Here is a 17,500-nt window from a genome sequence, read left to right on the forward strand (position 1 = left end):
ATTTTTCAAGCTGTGTGCCATCTTCATTTACTCTTCACCAGTAACTTACACTGATATTTACACAGTTTAACAAATCCCGCAATTTCTTCCTTTACTATGACACCAAAAGTATTCAAATAGAGATATACTCATTTTAGACCTAAAAAACAGGCTTAAGAGGGAATGTCATTTTGAATGCAGGCAGTGATGCACTGTATGATGTGTGAGTGAATGTCGTGTGAAGCATCTTTGAGGGGACATTTATATAAACTTTATAGAAAGACAAACCACCTCTGACATGGAAACCACTTCTTTTTTGGTGATTATTCTCACTTTAATCTCTTTATTTTGGAACGTGTATCCAGTCGATGTGATATAAGAATGTCACTGAACAATATTGTTTGTTTTTAATTCTGTAGAGATTGAAGTTACAGCCAAAGTATTCACAGTTTTGTGCCATTCGTTGACATTTCTGTTTACCTTCAAATATTTACACTCATTTTTAATTCACATTCACATTGGAACATGTTTGTGACAGTAGTTCAGTGCAGTAGCAGTGTGTGTGTGTGTGTGTGTGTGTGTGTGTGTGAGATCAACCATGTTCTGCACCAGGTGGATTTTTCAAATCTTTTCTCTGTTACTGCATGAAGACAGATGTGTGTCTCCTCTGTCTGCTCCAGTGCCGAGTCCCCGGTGGACTGCAGTGTCACCAAACGCTCCAGACACATGAGCAATGACGGGGCACCCATGGTGTACCAGGTCTCCTACGCAGAACCTCGCGTCAGTCCTGAGACCACCACACCACCCAGCAGCAGCACAGAGGAGAAGAGGGTCATTGTGCCTGCAGGTGAGCCCACACACACACACACACACACACACACACACACACACACACACACACACACACACATCACTGTTCCATCACAATATCCAGGATGGACTCACTAACGCGTTGTTTCCTTCGACACACGTCCACAGCTGAATAATATCCTTGGTGTCATGTGTACTCATGCTGTAAGAATGAAATAGAACTTCAAATCTCAGTATATGCAATAATATCATTTACTGTTTAAAGTCTTGTTGACCACTCAAATGTGTCATATATTCATCCATTCACACCCATTCACTCATTCATACAGCATATCTATATACAGTGTTTTCTCCGCCTCACACACCCATTCATACTCTGCTGGCATTTGCCTAAGAACACATGTCCAGCAGAGCTGGGGATCAACCCCTCAACCTTTGTTCTGAAGACGACCTGCTCGTCTCCTCTTCACCCGCGAGGAAGAGCAGCGGCCTTCAGGCGGCACACAGACCTGACAACGCCGCGCCTAAACCACGCCTTCATGTGTCTAACATAGCACATTTTTCACTGTGGGTTCATTTGAAAAGGAATGATCCCATAGCTGCGGTCTGCGAGGTCCACAATATTAACCGTATACAGATTTTTCTAAATGTCCTAAACACGTTCGGTCCATAAAGTTTTGAGGATGTTTTCAAAGCACTAGAAAAATAATAATAATAATAATAATAATATAATATATATACTTTATTAATCCCCTTAGGGAGATTCTTTCTCTGCATCTGACCCATCCTAGAATAAGGAGCAGTGATCAACCACACTGAGTAACGCCCGTCAGTGGTCGATGATTCCAAACAAAAGAGTCACAATAAATAAATGACATGTACATGAATGAATAGTTCTCAGTGGACACACACATGGACCTGCTGCCACTCACTGGTTCAGATGAAGCTGGTGAGTCAGTGTCTCCGTCAGTGTCTCAGCCAGTGTCTCAGCCAGTGTCTCCAGTCTCGTCAGTGTCTCAGTCAGTGTCTCAGTGTCTCAGCCAGTGTCTCAGTCAGTGTCAGTGTCAGTCAGTGTCTCAGCCAGTCAGTCAGTCAGTGTCTCAGTCAGTGTCTCAGCCAGTGTCTCAGTCAGTGTCTCCGTCAGTGTCTCAGTGTGTCTCCAGTGTCTCAGTGTCTCAGTCTCAGTCAGTGTCTCCGTCAGTGTCTCCCAGTGTCTCCGTCAGTGTCTCCGTCGAGTCTCCGTCAGTGTCTCCAGTCAGTGTCTCCGTCAGTCCGGTGTCAGTGTCTGTCTCAGTGTCAGTGTCTCAGTCAGTGTCTCAGTCAGTGTCTCCGTCAGTGTCTCCAGTGTCTCCGTCAGTGTCTCAGTCCAGTCAGTGTCTCCGTCAGTGTCTCAGTCAGTGTCTCCAGTCAGTGTCTCCGTCAGTGTCTCAGCTCAGTCCTCCGTCACGTGTCTCAGTCAGTGTCTCCGTCAGTCAGTGTCTCCGTGTGTCTCCGTCTCAGTCCTCCGTCAGTGTCTCAGTGTCTCAGTCAGTGTCTCAGTCAGTGTCTCAGTGTCTCGTCGGTGTCTCCGTCAGTGTCTCCCCAGTGTAGTCAGTGTCTCAGTCAGTGTCTCCGTCAGTGTCTCCGTCAGTGTCTCAGTCAGTGTCTCCGTCAGTGTCTCAGTCTCAGTCTCCGTCGGTTCTCCAGTCATTGCTCAGTGTCTCAGTCAGTGTCTCAGTCAGTGTCTCCGTCAGTGTCTCCGCTCAGTGTCTCAGTGTCTCAGTGTCTCCAGTGTGTGTCTCAGTCAGTCAGAGTAATCTCCGTCAGTGTGTCTCCAGTCAGTGTCTCAGTCAGTGTGTCAGTGTCTCCAGTCAGTGGTAGTGTCAGTGTCTCCAGTGGTCAGTGTCTCAGTCAGTGTCTCAGTCAGTGTCTCCGTCAGTGTCTCAGTCAGTGTCTCCAGTCAGTGTCCAGTCTCCGTCAGTGTCTCCGTCAGTGTCTCCGTCAGTGTGTCTCCGTCAGTGTCTCCGTCAGTCTCTCAGTGTCTCCGTCAGTGTCGTGTCTCAGTCAGTGTCTCAGTCAGTGTCAGTCAGTGTCTCCAGTCTGTCTCCGTCCGTCAGTGTCTCAGTGTCTCCGTCAGTGTCTCAGTCAGTGTCTCAGTCGTCTCGTGTCAGTGTCTCAGTGTCTCAGTTGAATTGAGTGTCTCAGTGTCAGTGTCTCAGTCAGTGTCTCCGTCCTAGTGTCAGTGTCTCAGTCAGTGTCTCCGTCAGTGTCTCAGTGGGTGTCTCAGTCAGTGTCTCCAGTCAGTGTCTCCAGTGTCTCAGTCAGTCTCCGTCAGTGTCTCAGTCTCAGTGTCTCAGTCAGTGTCTCAGTCAGTGTCTCCGTCAGTGTCTCCGTCAGTGTCTCCGTCACAGAGTCAAACTGCTTGATAATTGAATTGCTGGATATTGCATCATGGCAGGAATGTGTGGACCTGAGGGCGTGGCGTCTTCTCGTCACCGCCGCTGCTCTTGCCTCTTTTTTTTTATTACTGGCATTCACACGACATTGTTTGCTACTGGAAGTGAGTTTGCCTCCCACAATCAGACGAGTGATTATTGATGATTGATTATTGAATTGATCTATTGTTTTGTGATTTGATGTATGTTATTTCAATCATATACAAAATCTCAATCTTAACTAACAGGTTGGAAAATCTCCTGCGTGTGTGTTGGGATTCTGTTGTATTTATATAATAATAGTCCTTAGGTTACCTTAGGTTGGTGCCCATCATATTTCTGCCTCCTCCTCCTTTCTCATTTGTGTACTTTATATATGTTCAGTAAGTCCAGACAAATGGTCAAATGGATCCCTGGTTCCTCACACGTGTCACATATTCCACATAAACCTTTAAATGAATAACTGTAGGACATTATTATCAGGTCAAAGGTCATTTACTCCACTCCCTCCACTGTCTGATGCTAGACCCAGAGGTCTGGACACAGGACCACGTGCGGCAGTGGCTGGACTGGGCCATCAAGGAGTACGTCCTGGAGGAGGTGGACGTCATGCTCTTCCAGGCACTCGACGGAAAAGCCCTGTGCAAGATGACCAAGGACGACATGATGCGTCTCACGTCAGCCTACAACGCAGACATGCTTCTCTCGCACCTCAATTACCTCAGGCAGAGTAAGTACAACAGGTGTCGGCAGTTTGAAAATCCATACTGTTGCTGACATCAGAATCAATCAAATCATTATTATATTTCAGTGTTTCAGTTTTCAGTTTCAAATTTTGAATCATTTTCAAACCTTTAAAGACGTTTCACTTCATAAACCAACGTCTATAGCGCTGCTGGATCAACAGCTCCTGTGTACGATGATGTTAAAATGCCGAGTTTCAGTCAGTACCTGGTACCTGGTCCAACCACGCCCTGGACTGAGTTTTTGATGTCTTTGCTTCAGGTAGCCCTACATTCTCATACTCCACAACTCCAACCAACAACACACCCCCACAACAACCCAGACTACAGGTGAAAGCAGGTGAGACTGTCCAGCCTCCATTACACCACTATTTCACTTATTTATTCATTTAAGATCATGGAAAGTCACTTTAACACAACAAGCCTCGTATTATAACCTGAAGGTAAGTCACGATACGTCATAGTGTCTAATCTCACACTCATAGCAACATGAAAGTATAAAACAAATGCCTAATCTGACCTAATCCTCCACACATCATGTTAGAGAATAGTGGCTGAGGAATTACAACAGTGTAGTAAAGAATTATGGCGTAAAGAGTAAAAGCTGTTTTATTGTCCAACGTTATTCTAAAACTCTGTCCTGATATAAATCCTCTTAGTAGTGCGCAGACACACACACACACACACACACAAAGCATCTACACATTTGTAAAGATGAGGAGGAAATGACGTAGAGAAGAACAGAAACTGTGAGGCTGCAGTACCACAGACAAACAAGGGAGGAGACAGAGAGCGGGACAGTACGTCGATAATCTGTGACCAGAACGATGAAAATGTTGCTTCTCTCAGACTATTATTAAGTATTATTAAGATTTAGTTTAGTTAGTGCTTTATCTGCAACATGAAGACCTGAACGATCGCTTTGAGTTGAGATGGTTTGAATTCTCCTGCTACATTCTCACATGACTTCACTTGGACATTAACCATTGATTCTATTACGGAGTCTCAGGAGCAACTTCTGCAGACATTTCCAAGGCCAAAAGGAAGGGAAATGGGCGTGGAACTAGGAGGTCGCTGGCTCAATCCCAGCACCAAGGGCCCAGATGAGTGCTGGTTAAATGAGGACAAAGTCACGAGGACAAAGTCACGAGGACAAAGTCACGAGGACAAAGTCACGAGGACAAAGTCACGAGGACAAAGTCACGAGGACAAAGTCACGATCACTGATTGTCAGTGTTTGACCAGCTTTACGTTACTGTTTTAATGCTATTTAAATATTCTTCGCTGTTTGTCAGATAACAAGAACTCAACAGCAAGTTTCATACAGGAAACAGCTGCACCAGCACAGGAAATGGAGATATCGGTCCTGCTTCTGGGACACAATTCACAATCTTGCGGGGCAACAGGGGCAGTTTGAACCAATGAACCCAAAACAAAAAAGAAAGTGCTTATCACCTGTATTTAGTGACTTCCTTGCAGTCTGATTGTGTTTTGTGTGTTTGCACAGAGAGCGACTTTGATGAGATCAGCCGCAGAAACAGCTGGCCTGCAAACACCATGACTGCGGTGCCCAAAGGTGTGAGAAGCAAAAACAACCATGACACTAAACAAGCACAAAAAAAGAAAAAAAGAGTCGAAATTAGAACTGTTCATGTTTTCTTTTTGATTTCTAGGTTCTTCCATGGAGCACCATCACAGTACAAGGGTGACGGAGCCGGCTCCAAGAATTGTCCAAGGTATGATGGCACCTTGCATGCAGGGGTCACCACAGCAGATCATCTGCCTCCATCTTGTCCAGCTTCTCTGCAGTCTCTCTCTCTCTCTTCCTCCTGCCTCGAGTCATCTCAACCTTCCCTTTCATGTGAAACTATTCGTATTCTCTTAAAAATAAGCAGCATGCTAACAACACGCTGATGTTTCCATGTTTACCAGGCTCTTTGTTTAGAGAATTCACCCTCAGCTCTGTAGGAGATGATCTGTCTGTCTGTCTGCCTGCCTGCCTGCCTGCCTGCCTGCCTGTCTGTCAGTTAAAAAAAGTAAAGGAAATTGAACCTGGATGTGGAGGGAAAACATGTTTAGATTTGTTTCTGAAAATCTTTTTCATCTTATTTCTGTAAATACCCGATAAAAAGAAAGAAAAGTCTGTATAAAGTGTGGCTATAAACACATGGAACGATCACTTCAACTACATCAAATGACTATATAAGTAAATGAATACTGTACTTTCACTTTCAGTGTTCACCTTGATATGCAACTGTTCAACTAAATAATGCTATAGTTCATATGAATGTGTGATACAAATCCTCATGGTACACAAACGTCTACATGATTCTTTCTCTGGGGAACAAATAATAATTCAACAAATAATTCCTCCATTGGTCGTTGAAATTGTTTGGTGTGGAACGCAGTCGTGGAGCCACTGGCTGTGGAACTGTCATGGGTAAAATGAAGCACTTTGTTTGACCTCATTAATGCGGGAGCCTGTGGCTAAATAATAATATAATATAATATAATATTGCCTTTTATTTCATCTTGAAGACACTTGAAAAACATTCACTTTAAAATTAATATTTGCCACAGACAATATATATATGTATATATATATGTACCTATATATACATGTATATATATATATATATATATATATATACATACATATGTACTTTTTTTTTCTTTCCAGACCCATATCAGACACTAGGGCCCCTAAGCAGTCGATTAGCTAACCCAGGTAAGAACCTAAATCATCCGTAAGTTTAAAACAAAGATGACACCAATGAGGCCTTTTACACTGTCTGCTTTGGCAACATAAGCACATGCAGTTCCAACATGTAGCAAACTTCAAGCAACACCTGTTGTGTCAGTGCAATTGCCACACGCTTACACCAACATGAAATCTGGCTTCCCTCTCACCAAAAATGACTGTTTGCCCTGCTGTTTCCTCACAGAAGGCCAAGCCGTCAGCTCATCCAAGAACCGAACAGGCAAACAAAGTCCATACAAGCTCCCTGACCCCAGCGCTCACAGGCCTGTGGGTAGGTTTCTGCCCTGTTGTCTCGCACTTTTTCCAAGCCACACAGTGAAAAGGTCACATTTGGTGTAAAAAATGAAAACAAAAGCTGATGTTATGTGTGTCATATTAATGTTGGAAAAGCACAACAAACGTACAAAAACTCACTGTCAAAAGAGGAAAACTGTCCATGGTCCTGTAATACCTGATCTCATAAGAGCTGCCACTTTCCCCCTGACTTTACATTTACACACAGATGTTTACATCAGTTACACACAGATGTTTACATCAGTTACACACAGATGTTTACATCAGTTACACACAGATGTAGTTACACACAGATGTTTACACACAGATGTTTACATCAGTTACACACATGTTTACGCACACACAGATGTTTACATCAGTTACACACAGATGTTTACAGCCACGTTTACACACAGATGTTTACGTCACAGTTACACACAGATGTTTACGCACACACGGTTATTTACACACAGATGTTTACGCCAGTTACACACACACACAGATGTTTACGCACAGTTACACACATACGTTACACATTACACACACAGATGTTTCCACAGTTACACACAGGCGTTACGTCACAGTTACACACAGTGTTTACGTCACAGTTACACATTTACGTCACAGTTACACACAGATGTTTACACACGCTTACGTCACATTTACACAGATGTACACAGTTACACACAGATGTTTACCCACACAGATGCTTACGTCACATTTACACACAGATGTTTACGTCACGCCACAGCGCACATTCACACACAGATGTTTAACACAGCGTTTACGTCACAGTTACACCACAGACACGCACATTCATGTTTCACATTTACACACGTTTTACGCACAGTTACAGCGTTTACGTCACAGTTACACACAGATGCTTCACATTTACACACAGATGTTTACGTTACACACAGATGTTTACACACACATGTTTACATTTACACGTTTACGCACATTACACAGATGTTTCGTCACAGTTACACACACGCTTACGCCACAGTTACACACAGATGTTACATTTACACACAGAGTTACACAGTACAGTTACACAGATGCACATTTACACACAGTTACAGTTACACACAGATGTTTACGTCACAGTTACACACAGACGTTTACGTCACAGTTACACACAGATGTTCGTCACATTACACACAGATGCTTTCACATTCACACACAGATGTTTTACGACACATTTACACATGTTTACGCACATTCACACACAGATGTTTACACACACGTTACACGCACATTCACACACAGATGTTTACGACACATTTACACACAGATGTTTCGCAGTTACACACAGACGTTACGCCACAGTTACACACAGATGCTTTCACAGTTACACACAGTTTACACACACACACACGTACAACACATTTACACACATTACAGATGCTTACATTTACACACATGTTTACGCCACAGTTACACACAGATGTACAGTTACTGTTTACGCACATTCACACAGATGCTTACACATTTACACATGTTTACGCAGTTACATACACACAGATGTTTACTTGTTTTACACACAGACGTTTACGTCACAGTTACACACAGACGTTTACGTCACAGTTACACACAGATGTTTACGTCACATTCACACATAGATGCTTACATCACATTTACACACAGATGCTTATGTCACAGTTACACACAGATGCTTTCATCACAGTTAACTTGTCCTCCTGGTTGTTTCCTCCAGGTTCGGGGCAGATCCAGCTGTGGCAGTTCCTGCTGGAGCTGCTGTCCGACAGCAACAACGCTGGCATCATCACCTGGGAGGGGACCAACGGCGAGTTCAAAATGACCGACCCTGATGAGGTAGCCAAGCGCTGGGGAGAGCGAAAGAGCAAGCCCAACATGAACTACGATAAGCTGAGCCGCGCCCTGCGTTACTACTATGATAAAAACATCATGACGAAGGTGCATGGAAAGCGCTACGCCTACAAATTTGACTTCCAAGGCATCTCACAGGCGCACCAGAACCACGCAGCAGAAGGTGGGATTGTCAAGTACCAGACGGAGATGTCTTACGTGCAGCCCTACCACAGCCACCAGCCCAAAATGAACTTCATGGGTGGACACCCTTCACCTATGCCCGTCTCCCCAGGCAACTTTTTTGCCTCTCCATCCACATACTGGAACTCCCCCAACAGCCCCATCTACCCTGGGTCAGCCATGACCAGGCATCCCGCCACTCACTCCCACCTGAGCTCATACTACTGAGGAGAAGACACTGAACCGCTGACAGGGATCACACCTGCAGGACGTACCTGAGCTGAACCCGATCTGAAGATCTGATGATATGACGCTACAGTGTGCTCTGTACGGGCATTATGAAGTTGTCTTTGTCACATCTACCCTTACACATGGACAAACATGAACGTAAAGGGTCGATGTCTTACTCCTCCTCGAGTTTTCTGATTACACTCAAGACATTATATTAACGGTGATACAGTTATAATACCAAGTTTGTTTTTTATTGTTTGATAGTAAGCTGTTGTAAAGTCTAAAGTCATCATCTTTACAGTGTGATTGCCACAATAGTTAGCATAACTGTAATTTTCACATCCAGTGGGACTGACATTTGTAAAAGACAAGTTGTACAGAATAATTGTTACGTGTCATTCGTGGTGTAAAGCTAATAAATGCTTGTATCTGAACACGAGGTGTGAATCTCTCAGAATCTCACGATTCCATTCAGTTCTGTTCCCTCGGGTTAAGATTTGATTAAAAATTCATTTTTCAATTCAAAACGATTTCCAATTGAAAATAATGTCTTGATTCAAAATTGATGAAGAACACAGAGCAGCTAATCTGTCGTCATGACCTCAGAGGAGAGTGTGTGACAGAAAACTTCACTGCTCTTTGTTAATGAAGCCACACGTGCTGAACTCGTTACTGTTCATGTCACTTTTATTTGTCAAAATCAAAGGTTTCTTCGAATATTCTGTGTGGTTCTGTGACCGTCTCCTGGTCCACAACAGCAGAGCCCTTCACCCGCTTCTGATCCCCCTCCAACCCAACCCACGTCACTCCTCCACCTCTGAAGGGCCAGTCCATGTCCTTCACTGTGCTCTCTGCTGTCACTCCAGCCTGCAGCTGCGTGCCCCCTGCAGTCACCCCTCCCTCTGTCCCTGGTTGGGGTACAGCTGTGGTTGTTGTTGCTGCTGAGGTCGTGGTGGAGGAGGTGGAGGTGGTGGACACCATCGTCCTTTTTGGGATTGTGGAGGCTCTCACTTCAGGCTTTATTGTCCACAATTTGCTGGTGATTGTTTTGGTCTTTGCTGTTAGAACACAATCAGAAATATGGATTATTTTGCTTATTTTCTTTTTGGTCATATTCCATATGTCAGTGTGGTGAACTCAAGGGGCGGAGGCCTCGAAACCATGAATATCTGCGGGTGTGGTATTCAAATGATGATTTTCAGTTAGCACATTCAGGTGTACACCAGGGGCCTCGTGTGTAAAGAGTGTGCAGCCTATTCCACCCACAAATTAATATGCAAATGACTCTAAAACAAATTTTAAAAAAAACCCAAGCTGTGCTTTGACTGTTGAATGATTTTTTTTTAAGTGTGAGAATAGATCATTTATCAGTGGCACACATATTTTTGTACATGTTATTGCTTTGTGACGTTAATTTAGAAAATTGTTTGAATGGATTAAATAACTTAAGGTTCAGACCACCGGTTAAGTTCCCACGGCTGCAGATGTGGAAAAGCCAACACACACACACACACACACACACACACACACACACACACACACACACACACACACACACACACACACACACACACACACACACACGTCAGAATACGCAGACACAGGAGGAAGAGGGAGGAGGCAGCTGTGATGCATGTTATTTTGTTATTTTATGGATTAAAATGGGATCAACACTTGATGTTCGTCACATGAGACCCAGGATTGAGTGGCATACACACTTACAATAATAACACAACTGACATGTAATAAAAGTTGAGTGTAAACACTTTGACTGTCAACCAGTCAGATGGATGAGAACCTTTGACAGGCATGTTTTAGTAAATATCCAAAGCAAATGCCTCGTATGTAAATACTGATACTGACTGAGGTTTTTAATATCAGAATCCTTTATTAATCGCCGGGGGAAATTGTTTAAATAGGTTAATTAATAGGTTTTTGCTGCACTATAGTTTTACTTCAGATGAAAATGAATGAAAATAAGGTTTCGTCGTAGAAAGTGAAGGGAACGATGTCTCACCTGTAGAAGCCACAGAGCTGCAATTGGAGTCACAGCAGCTACAGACTGAGGGGGGTCCATAAAGCTCCACCCACCTGAGAAAAAGAAGAAGATGAAGAATCGATCCCTTTTCCGTGATCTCGTCGTCAGAGTTGAACTCACCTTCCTGCTTTTGGGTCGTAGTTGCAGGACTTTGTTGTTGGCGAGGGCACAGACGTGCCCACAGATATGTTGCAGTGCATGTAGAGATGCTGTAGAGATTCAAGTCATCAGTAGAATGTTTGACGTCAAGAATTTAAACAGACGCTGTAGAAAATAAGGAAAGACTTATTTCTGCTCACCTGGTCTGTCATTCCCTTAAACAAGAAGGCATCCACAGTGAATCGGACTACGTTGTTTTTGTAGGGGATGAATCTAGAGTGACTATCCTTGCTTTCAGTCATACACCTTAATGACAAAGAAACAAAAAGATCTAATATATATAGAGCAGCAGTCAAACGTTTGGACACACCTTCTCATTCAGTTGTAAGATACGTTGTAGATTAATACTGAAGACATCCAAACTCTTTTTAGATTCTTTAAAAAGATTTGTTCAGTACTTCCTGCACGAGCAGAGCACAGTTACTCAACTGAAATCCAGCGGCAGCGATTGTGACGCAGCTCACGCTCGCAGGCTTTCAGCAGAGACACCACTCAATACACCAGACTCCACTCTGACCAATCAGTGGACGGCAGTCCGACAGCGTCACACGTTGTGATGTGCAGATGCAGGGTTGGTTCTAATCCACATCATGGTAAGAACCAGAGGAGGAAAGGTGAGTGGATGGTTCCCACCGTGAAGCACGGAGGAGGTATGATGGTATGAGTTGTGCTTTGCTGGTGAAACTGTTGATGATTTATTCAAAACCAGCGCACCTGCAGCGACATGCCAGTGCTGCGTCACATGACCTGGTCTCAACAGTCACCTGAGATGGTTTGAGATGAGTTGGACTGCACAGTGATCAGTGATCAGCACCTCTGGGAACTCCTTTAAGACTGAGGGAAAACCACTCCAGGTGACTGAGTGACTGTCAAGAGTGTGCACAGCCGTCAAAGGAAGACATTCTGCTTTCTTAAATACTTTTTGGTTTACTACATAATTCAGTGTAGAAAATCAGAACAATAAAGAAAAACTATTGACGAGAAGGTGTGTCCAAACTTTTGACTAGTTTGCATGTGACAATAAAGTTCTGTGAGTGACATGTTTATTACCCAAAATTCTTCACCACGGGAAACTGAAGCTTGGAGGTGTGGGAATTATCAGGAGTCACATGACACGAGTGGACATACAGTCTTTTGTCTGGAGAAATGGAGACCGCCTCGGCCTCAAAGTACATGGGCTTTCCCAGCACGAACTGATCCGACGGAAAGAGTCTTTCCCATTTAACTGAACAGGAACAAGAGGAAGGAGGCGTGAGACCCACGGCAGCTCCATATATATATATATATATATATATATATATATATATATATATATATATATATCATGATAATATTTCACCATAATATTACCAGCTTCATTATCAACATAAATCAGCAACAATTCACCAAACTACAACCAAACACAATGTGGATTTGAAGGCAACAACAAACTGAACATTGGACACAGTGTTTCCTGCTCCATCACACCTGACTCAGACAAACAGCTGACCCTCTGAATCAGGTGTGACGGAGCATCTAACGTACACACGGCCTAAAGACATTAACATAATAACAATAATATAAAATAATGTTTAACGTAGTTTCAGTTGCATGTCCCTGCATTTGAGGCGCCATTTTCTTAAAAGGTTTTATTTGGTGAACCAAAACAAACACTCAAACGGATGAATTTCTTAATAAGAAAAAATAAAGAAAATACCTTACGATTCATTAAGTAATAATTAATCCTTGCAGCCAACTTTCGCTGTGGACCCTGTTGTGAGTCTTGAATAAAGTTTGAATTGAACTTTGTTGACAGGACTAGATTAGAGATTAAGGCCTAGTTTAGTCACTGAGATAAGAGTCAAGATCTATTTTGGTACATTTTACCATTTCGTGGGGTGAGAGTGAATTTCGCCCTGTTCTTCATTGATTTGAAGATCTTATGCATCTGCATCTTTGGTTTGTAGCCAATTTTATACGAGTACTGGTACCTGCACACGGACAGAAAAAAGTGGTCATGTTATTTTTTTAATGTAATACAATCAAAAGAACTTGGCACATAATCCAGTCTCACCTGTTATAATAACATGCCACAGACAGGAAGAAGGGCACAGCTCTTCTGATTGGTCCTTGGATTTTTGGTGGATCATACCGTAGCGTGTTAGAGTAGGCCACTTGATTATCAATTATCTGCAAAGAAGAAAATGATCAATCAAATCAGCTTCACTAATTGATCAATTTAACCTCTTCACACTCGAGTAAGAACGTATACAGTGTATGGCTGTAATAACAGATACACGTGTAATAACAGATACACGTGTAATAATAGATACACCTGTAATAACAGTTACACGTGTAATAACAGATACACGTTTAATAATAGATACACCTGTAATAACAGTTACACGTGTAATAACAGATATATTACATGTGTAATAACAGATACACGTGTAATAGATACAACTGTAATAACAGTTACACCTGTAATAACAGATACACGTGTAATAACAGTTACGCGTGTAGTAACAGATATATTACACGTGTAATAACAGATACACGTGTAATAACAGTTACACCTGTAATAACAGTTACACCTGTAATAACAGTTACACGTGTAATAACAGTGACACCTGTAATAATAGATACACGTGTAATAACAGATACACGTGCAATAACAGTTACACGTGCAATAACAGATATATTACACGTGTAATAACAGTTACACGTGTAATAACAGATATATTACACGTGTAATAACAGTTACACGTGTAATAACAGATACATATGTGCAGTTTTCCTACAGTGTTTCTTGCAGGACAACATTGCCGACACGAGGGAGACTCAGGCTGTTTCTCAATACTCAAGTAAGTACTTGCTTACATAGGAAGTATATACTTAAGAAGTACGCTGGGACTATATACTTGCTAAGTACAGGAGTAAACAAGTATGTGGCTGTTTCTCAATACTCAAGTAAGCAAGTATGTATTGTTCTGCTGTTTGAAAGTGCTGCAGCCTCATTAGCGCCACCTACAGTGTTGATACATGAACATATGAAATACTTTTAATAAATGCATATATATTGTTATTTTTTTCACATTTTAAATATTTAACTTCATTTATTAATTTATTTCTCTTAAAATATACAACACAAATAACACATGTGGAAAATAGATACATTACAGTGTTGTATGGTAGTATGTATGTTAAAATATATATACACACACATATATATACATATTCACATATATATATATATATATATATACACACACATAAGCTGTTTTAATCACGAGCATCCTCATCATTATTTGCTAAATTGTAAAAATGTAATTCTCCGTTTTTATGCATCATAAATATGTTGTTATTGTGAACGACTTTATATCAAAACAAGCAGTTTTACTTTGCAATTCTGTCTAATATCATAATGAATATCTTATATTGACCACCGGCTACTAAATAGTTGTTTTTTCCACTTCCGCTTGACCAGACTAGATGCTCATTGGCCCTCAGGTCATTTGAGTTTGACAGACGACTCTGAACGTTTCTTTGATGGTCGGTGATTATCTAACCTGATTAGCCTGATGACAGCGTGTCTGAGTTTGGACAGCAAAGCATTGTGACGTCATCAGTGGTTTGATTCTTACCTAAATGTAATCGGAACATATACCTGGGTAATCACCTAACATTCAGATTCATCTGTCAAAAATCTATTTGTTCCAACTCACCGTGCGCGTGGCTCCACACGTGCCAAATTCATATTCAAAGTGAAGGAAATCCTTCGTGTGGTTACTGGCTTCACACGAGCCCAGCCGGAGCTGCGGTCGTGGTTCATCGGTACCGAACAAGCTTCGGTCGACCTGCACATGCATCTTGTTCATCTTGCACCGAGTCCTCACGGGATTCGGACCGCGCACGAAGAGCGGACTGCTGGGCCGCTCCGTCGGGATCAGGATCTCCCGCACGGCCGCAGGGAGAGGTTCCTGTCCGGAGCCTCTGGCCGGAGAGAAGCGCTCCCTCTCCACCAGCGGCACACGCGAGTCCACGAACACGGGCAGGTGGAGGTATGGCGGGGGCAGAACCTGCTCGGTGTGATGTCGCGGTGCTCCTCCATCAGCGGGAGACAACAACGGTAACATAAGAAATAACGAAAGCTGAGCCAAATGACACATTTAAATTGAATATACATATGTTTAATCCAACTCAACTCTAAGATATTATCGCTGATGGTGTGCTGTTCACCTGAGTCCCAATTAAAAACACCTGGCGAACAATCACAGGGACACGCCCACTGTTTTACTCTTAAGTTAAGTTCTCAGAATAAGCTGCTGTGTACTGGTGTTCTGTTCATTTACTGTCGACAGTTCAAACGTTTATAGACATTTATTGATGATGATGATGATGATGATGCAGCACCACAAAAATGATGATATAATAACAATTAGCCAAGAGTCAAATATGATGAAAAGACATATTTTCCTTCATAAATGGCACATATGAGTTTCAACAGCACTGACAGTAATGTACACAAGTATGTACCTGTGTGTCTGGTGTCAGCAAATGATGGTATTTATATGAATTTATTATATTAAAAACAAAGGCCTGCATATCATGAAGAAAAACAAAACATAGACAGACATGTCACATGTCCCTCAGTCTAATCTAATGATTTGTTTTATTTTGAACTGCGGTGCAGAAAACACCTCTGTCCACCTGTGACATACAGTCCTTCATTAGAGTTAAGAATTGTTCAGGGTCATGACCCCTCCCCCCACACACACACACACACACACACTGCTAAGTTACAGTTAATAGCACGTTTGTCATCTTAGTTTCACAGTAAATCACTCACACACACATGATTCTGTTCAATGATCAAACTGAAGACCCTAATGGTGGATGTGTGATTCTGTGTTTATGCATCTGTTGTGTGTGGGAGGACGATGAATTCATGACAAGCTTTTTCTCCTCTTCCTAAAGTTGACGACCACTATTTAATTATTGGCGTCAATTTCAATTTCAAGTTACATTTTGTATTATTAAAATGAACTTGACTGTCCTGTGTTGTGTAATCACTGTATAAGAATGATTGTATGATTTCCGTGGCCTTAGAAAAAGCAAGTGATAATATAATCACAGGCCTCCACAATCGTTTCTCCAGCAGTCTGGGTTCAAACTAAAGGTGCCATCTTCTCTGTGGTGTGTCAGATCCAGATGTAAATACTGAAATGTTCATCATGTGTTCAGTCTATGGCTAAAACAAAGGAATTGGCCTCACTGAGGTCACTGTCAGTGTGGGGAGACCGTGGTGACACTGGGCCAGGGCAGTTCTGCTCCGGTGGTCGTGGTGACGCTGCTCTGGACACCGGCCGCCCTGACCGTGTCCGCCAGGCCGCGGGCCAATGGCGACGGAGCTGAGGGGAACAGACTGCATTCCTGCCTAGAATATGTCAATAATAAAGAATAAAACGAATTTAAGCAGCAATATAAGAAATCTATTTCATATCTATTCATATGAAAATACAGGTCATTTAAACAGACGGAAACTTGACCTGGCTCTGGAGTGGGTCACAGAAAATATTTGAAAATATTGATCAAAATGTTTGATTGTGAAATAGTGAAAACTTTGATCCTCAGTAACGACCAGAAAGGAAGTGAATTTCATTGGTTCATTGGTTCATTGATACATGTAGTGTCTTGTTCATGTATACACTGCACATTAGGAAGTTTACAGCATTAAAAAAAAAAGAAGAAGAAAAGAGAGAGATGCATGTGTATGAACATATACGTCCTTTAAATGTAATTATTTATGCAGGTCAAAGTATGTAAGCAAATGCACGTGTGTGTGTGTGCGTGTGCGTGTGTGTGTGCGTGTGTGCGTGTGCGTGTGCGTGTGTGGATTCTCTGACTCAAAGTGACGTTTCAACCTGAAGGACAAACATTATTTCACATTAACAATGATGAGAGTGAAATGAATTAACGGCATCTATAGACATAAGTGTTTAATTCTCAGCTAAAAGAAAGAAGACGCAGAAAATGTCCCAGACAAAACAATTGGACATGGACATGTATCACAAAAATCACAAGACAGTTAAAATAATGA

At 42.3% G+C, this 17,500-nt stretch overlaps 3 protein-coding genes across 5 annotated transcripts in view; 1 reads left to right on the top strand and 2 right to left on the bottom strand.

Moving 5' to 3' along the window:
* LOC122774488 (Friend leukemia integration 1 transcription factor-like) overlaps positions 1–9,658 on the top strand; it is an 11,732-nt gene extending 2,074 nt beyond the window's left edge. Inside the window, exons 2-9 of one of the 3 annotated variants that reach the window (XM_044033827.1) lie at positions 660–826; positions 3,730–3,933; positions 4,209–4,286; positions 5,454–5,522; positions 5,620–5,682; positions 6,627–6,674; positions 6,892–6,978; positions 8,698–9,658. In XM_044033827.1, the coding sequence (XP_043889762.1) occupies positions 660–826; positions 3,730–3,933; positions 4,209–4,286; positions 5,454–5,522; positions 5,620–5,682; positions 6,627–6,674; positions 6,892–6,978; positions 8,698–9,221 (1,240 nt within the window). In that variant the 3' untranslated portion in view covers positions 9,222–9,658. Of the gene's footprint in view, positions 1–659; positions 827–3,130; positions 3,934–4,208; positions 4,287–5,453; positions 5,523–5,619; positions 5,683–6,626; positions 6,675–6,891; positions 6,979–8,697 lie in introns of those variants that run through there. The other 2 variants (XM_044033828.1, XM_044033829.1) reach the window with 2 other exon arrangements.
* Positions 9,659–9,893: 235 nt separating this feature from the next.
* On the bottom strand, positions 9,894–16,972 carry LOC122774487 (zona pellucida sperm-binding protein 3-like). The gene is made up of 8 exons (XM_044033826.1): positions 15,126–16,972; positions 13,475–13,590; positions 13,288–13,391; positions 12,472–12,646; positions 11,562–11,667; positions 11,383–11,471; positions 11,242–11,315; positions 9,894–10,282 (listed from the first exon to the last, which is right to left on the bottom strand). The coding sequence occupies exons 1-8, from the start codon at positions 15,567–15,569 to the stop codon at positions 9,912–9,914; spliced, it is 1,479 nt and encodes a 492-aa protein (XP_043889761.1). The 5' UTR covers positions 15,570–16,972; the 3' UTR covers positions 9,894–9,911.
* A 412-nt stretch (positions 16,973–17,384) lies between these two features.
* si:ch73-95l15.5 (BICD family-like cargo adapter 1) overlaps positions 17,385–17,500 on the bottom strand; it is a 6,270-nt gene continuing 6,154 nt past the window's right edge. Inside the window, exon 7 of the mRNA XM_044033831.1 lies at positions 17,385–17,500. This exon is cut by the window's right edge and continues 329 nt beyond it. The gene's annotated coding sequence lies outside the window, so the exon portion shown is untranslated.

The sequence above is a fragment of the Solea senegalensis genome, linkage group LG9 (genome assembly GCF_019176455.1).
Source record: "Solea senegalensis isolate Sse05_10M linkage group LG9, IFAPA_SoseM_1, whole genome shotgun sequence".
In the NCBI taxonomy this organism is placed as follows: Eukaryota; Metazoa; Chordata; class Actinopteri; order Pleuronectiformes; family Soleidae; genus Solea; species Solea senegalensis.

Bases quoted from the DNA above. Each gene is read 5' to 3' on its own strand.
- LOC122774487 (XM_044033826.1), bottom strand. From the start codon at position 15,569: ATGTGTCATTTGGCTCAGCTTTCGTTATTTCTTATGTTACCGTTGTTG. The intron at 13,392-13,474 runs GTGAGACTGGAT...GTCCGTGTGCAG, and splicing joins GTGGCATGTTATTATAACAG to GTACCAGTACTCGTATAAAA. The intron at 11,472-11,561 runs GTGAGCAGAAAT...GAATCTCTACAG, and splicing joins TTAAGGGAATGACAGACCAG to CATCTCTACATGCACTGCAA.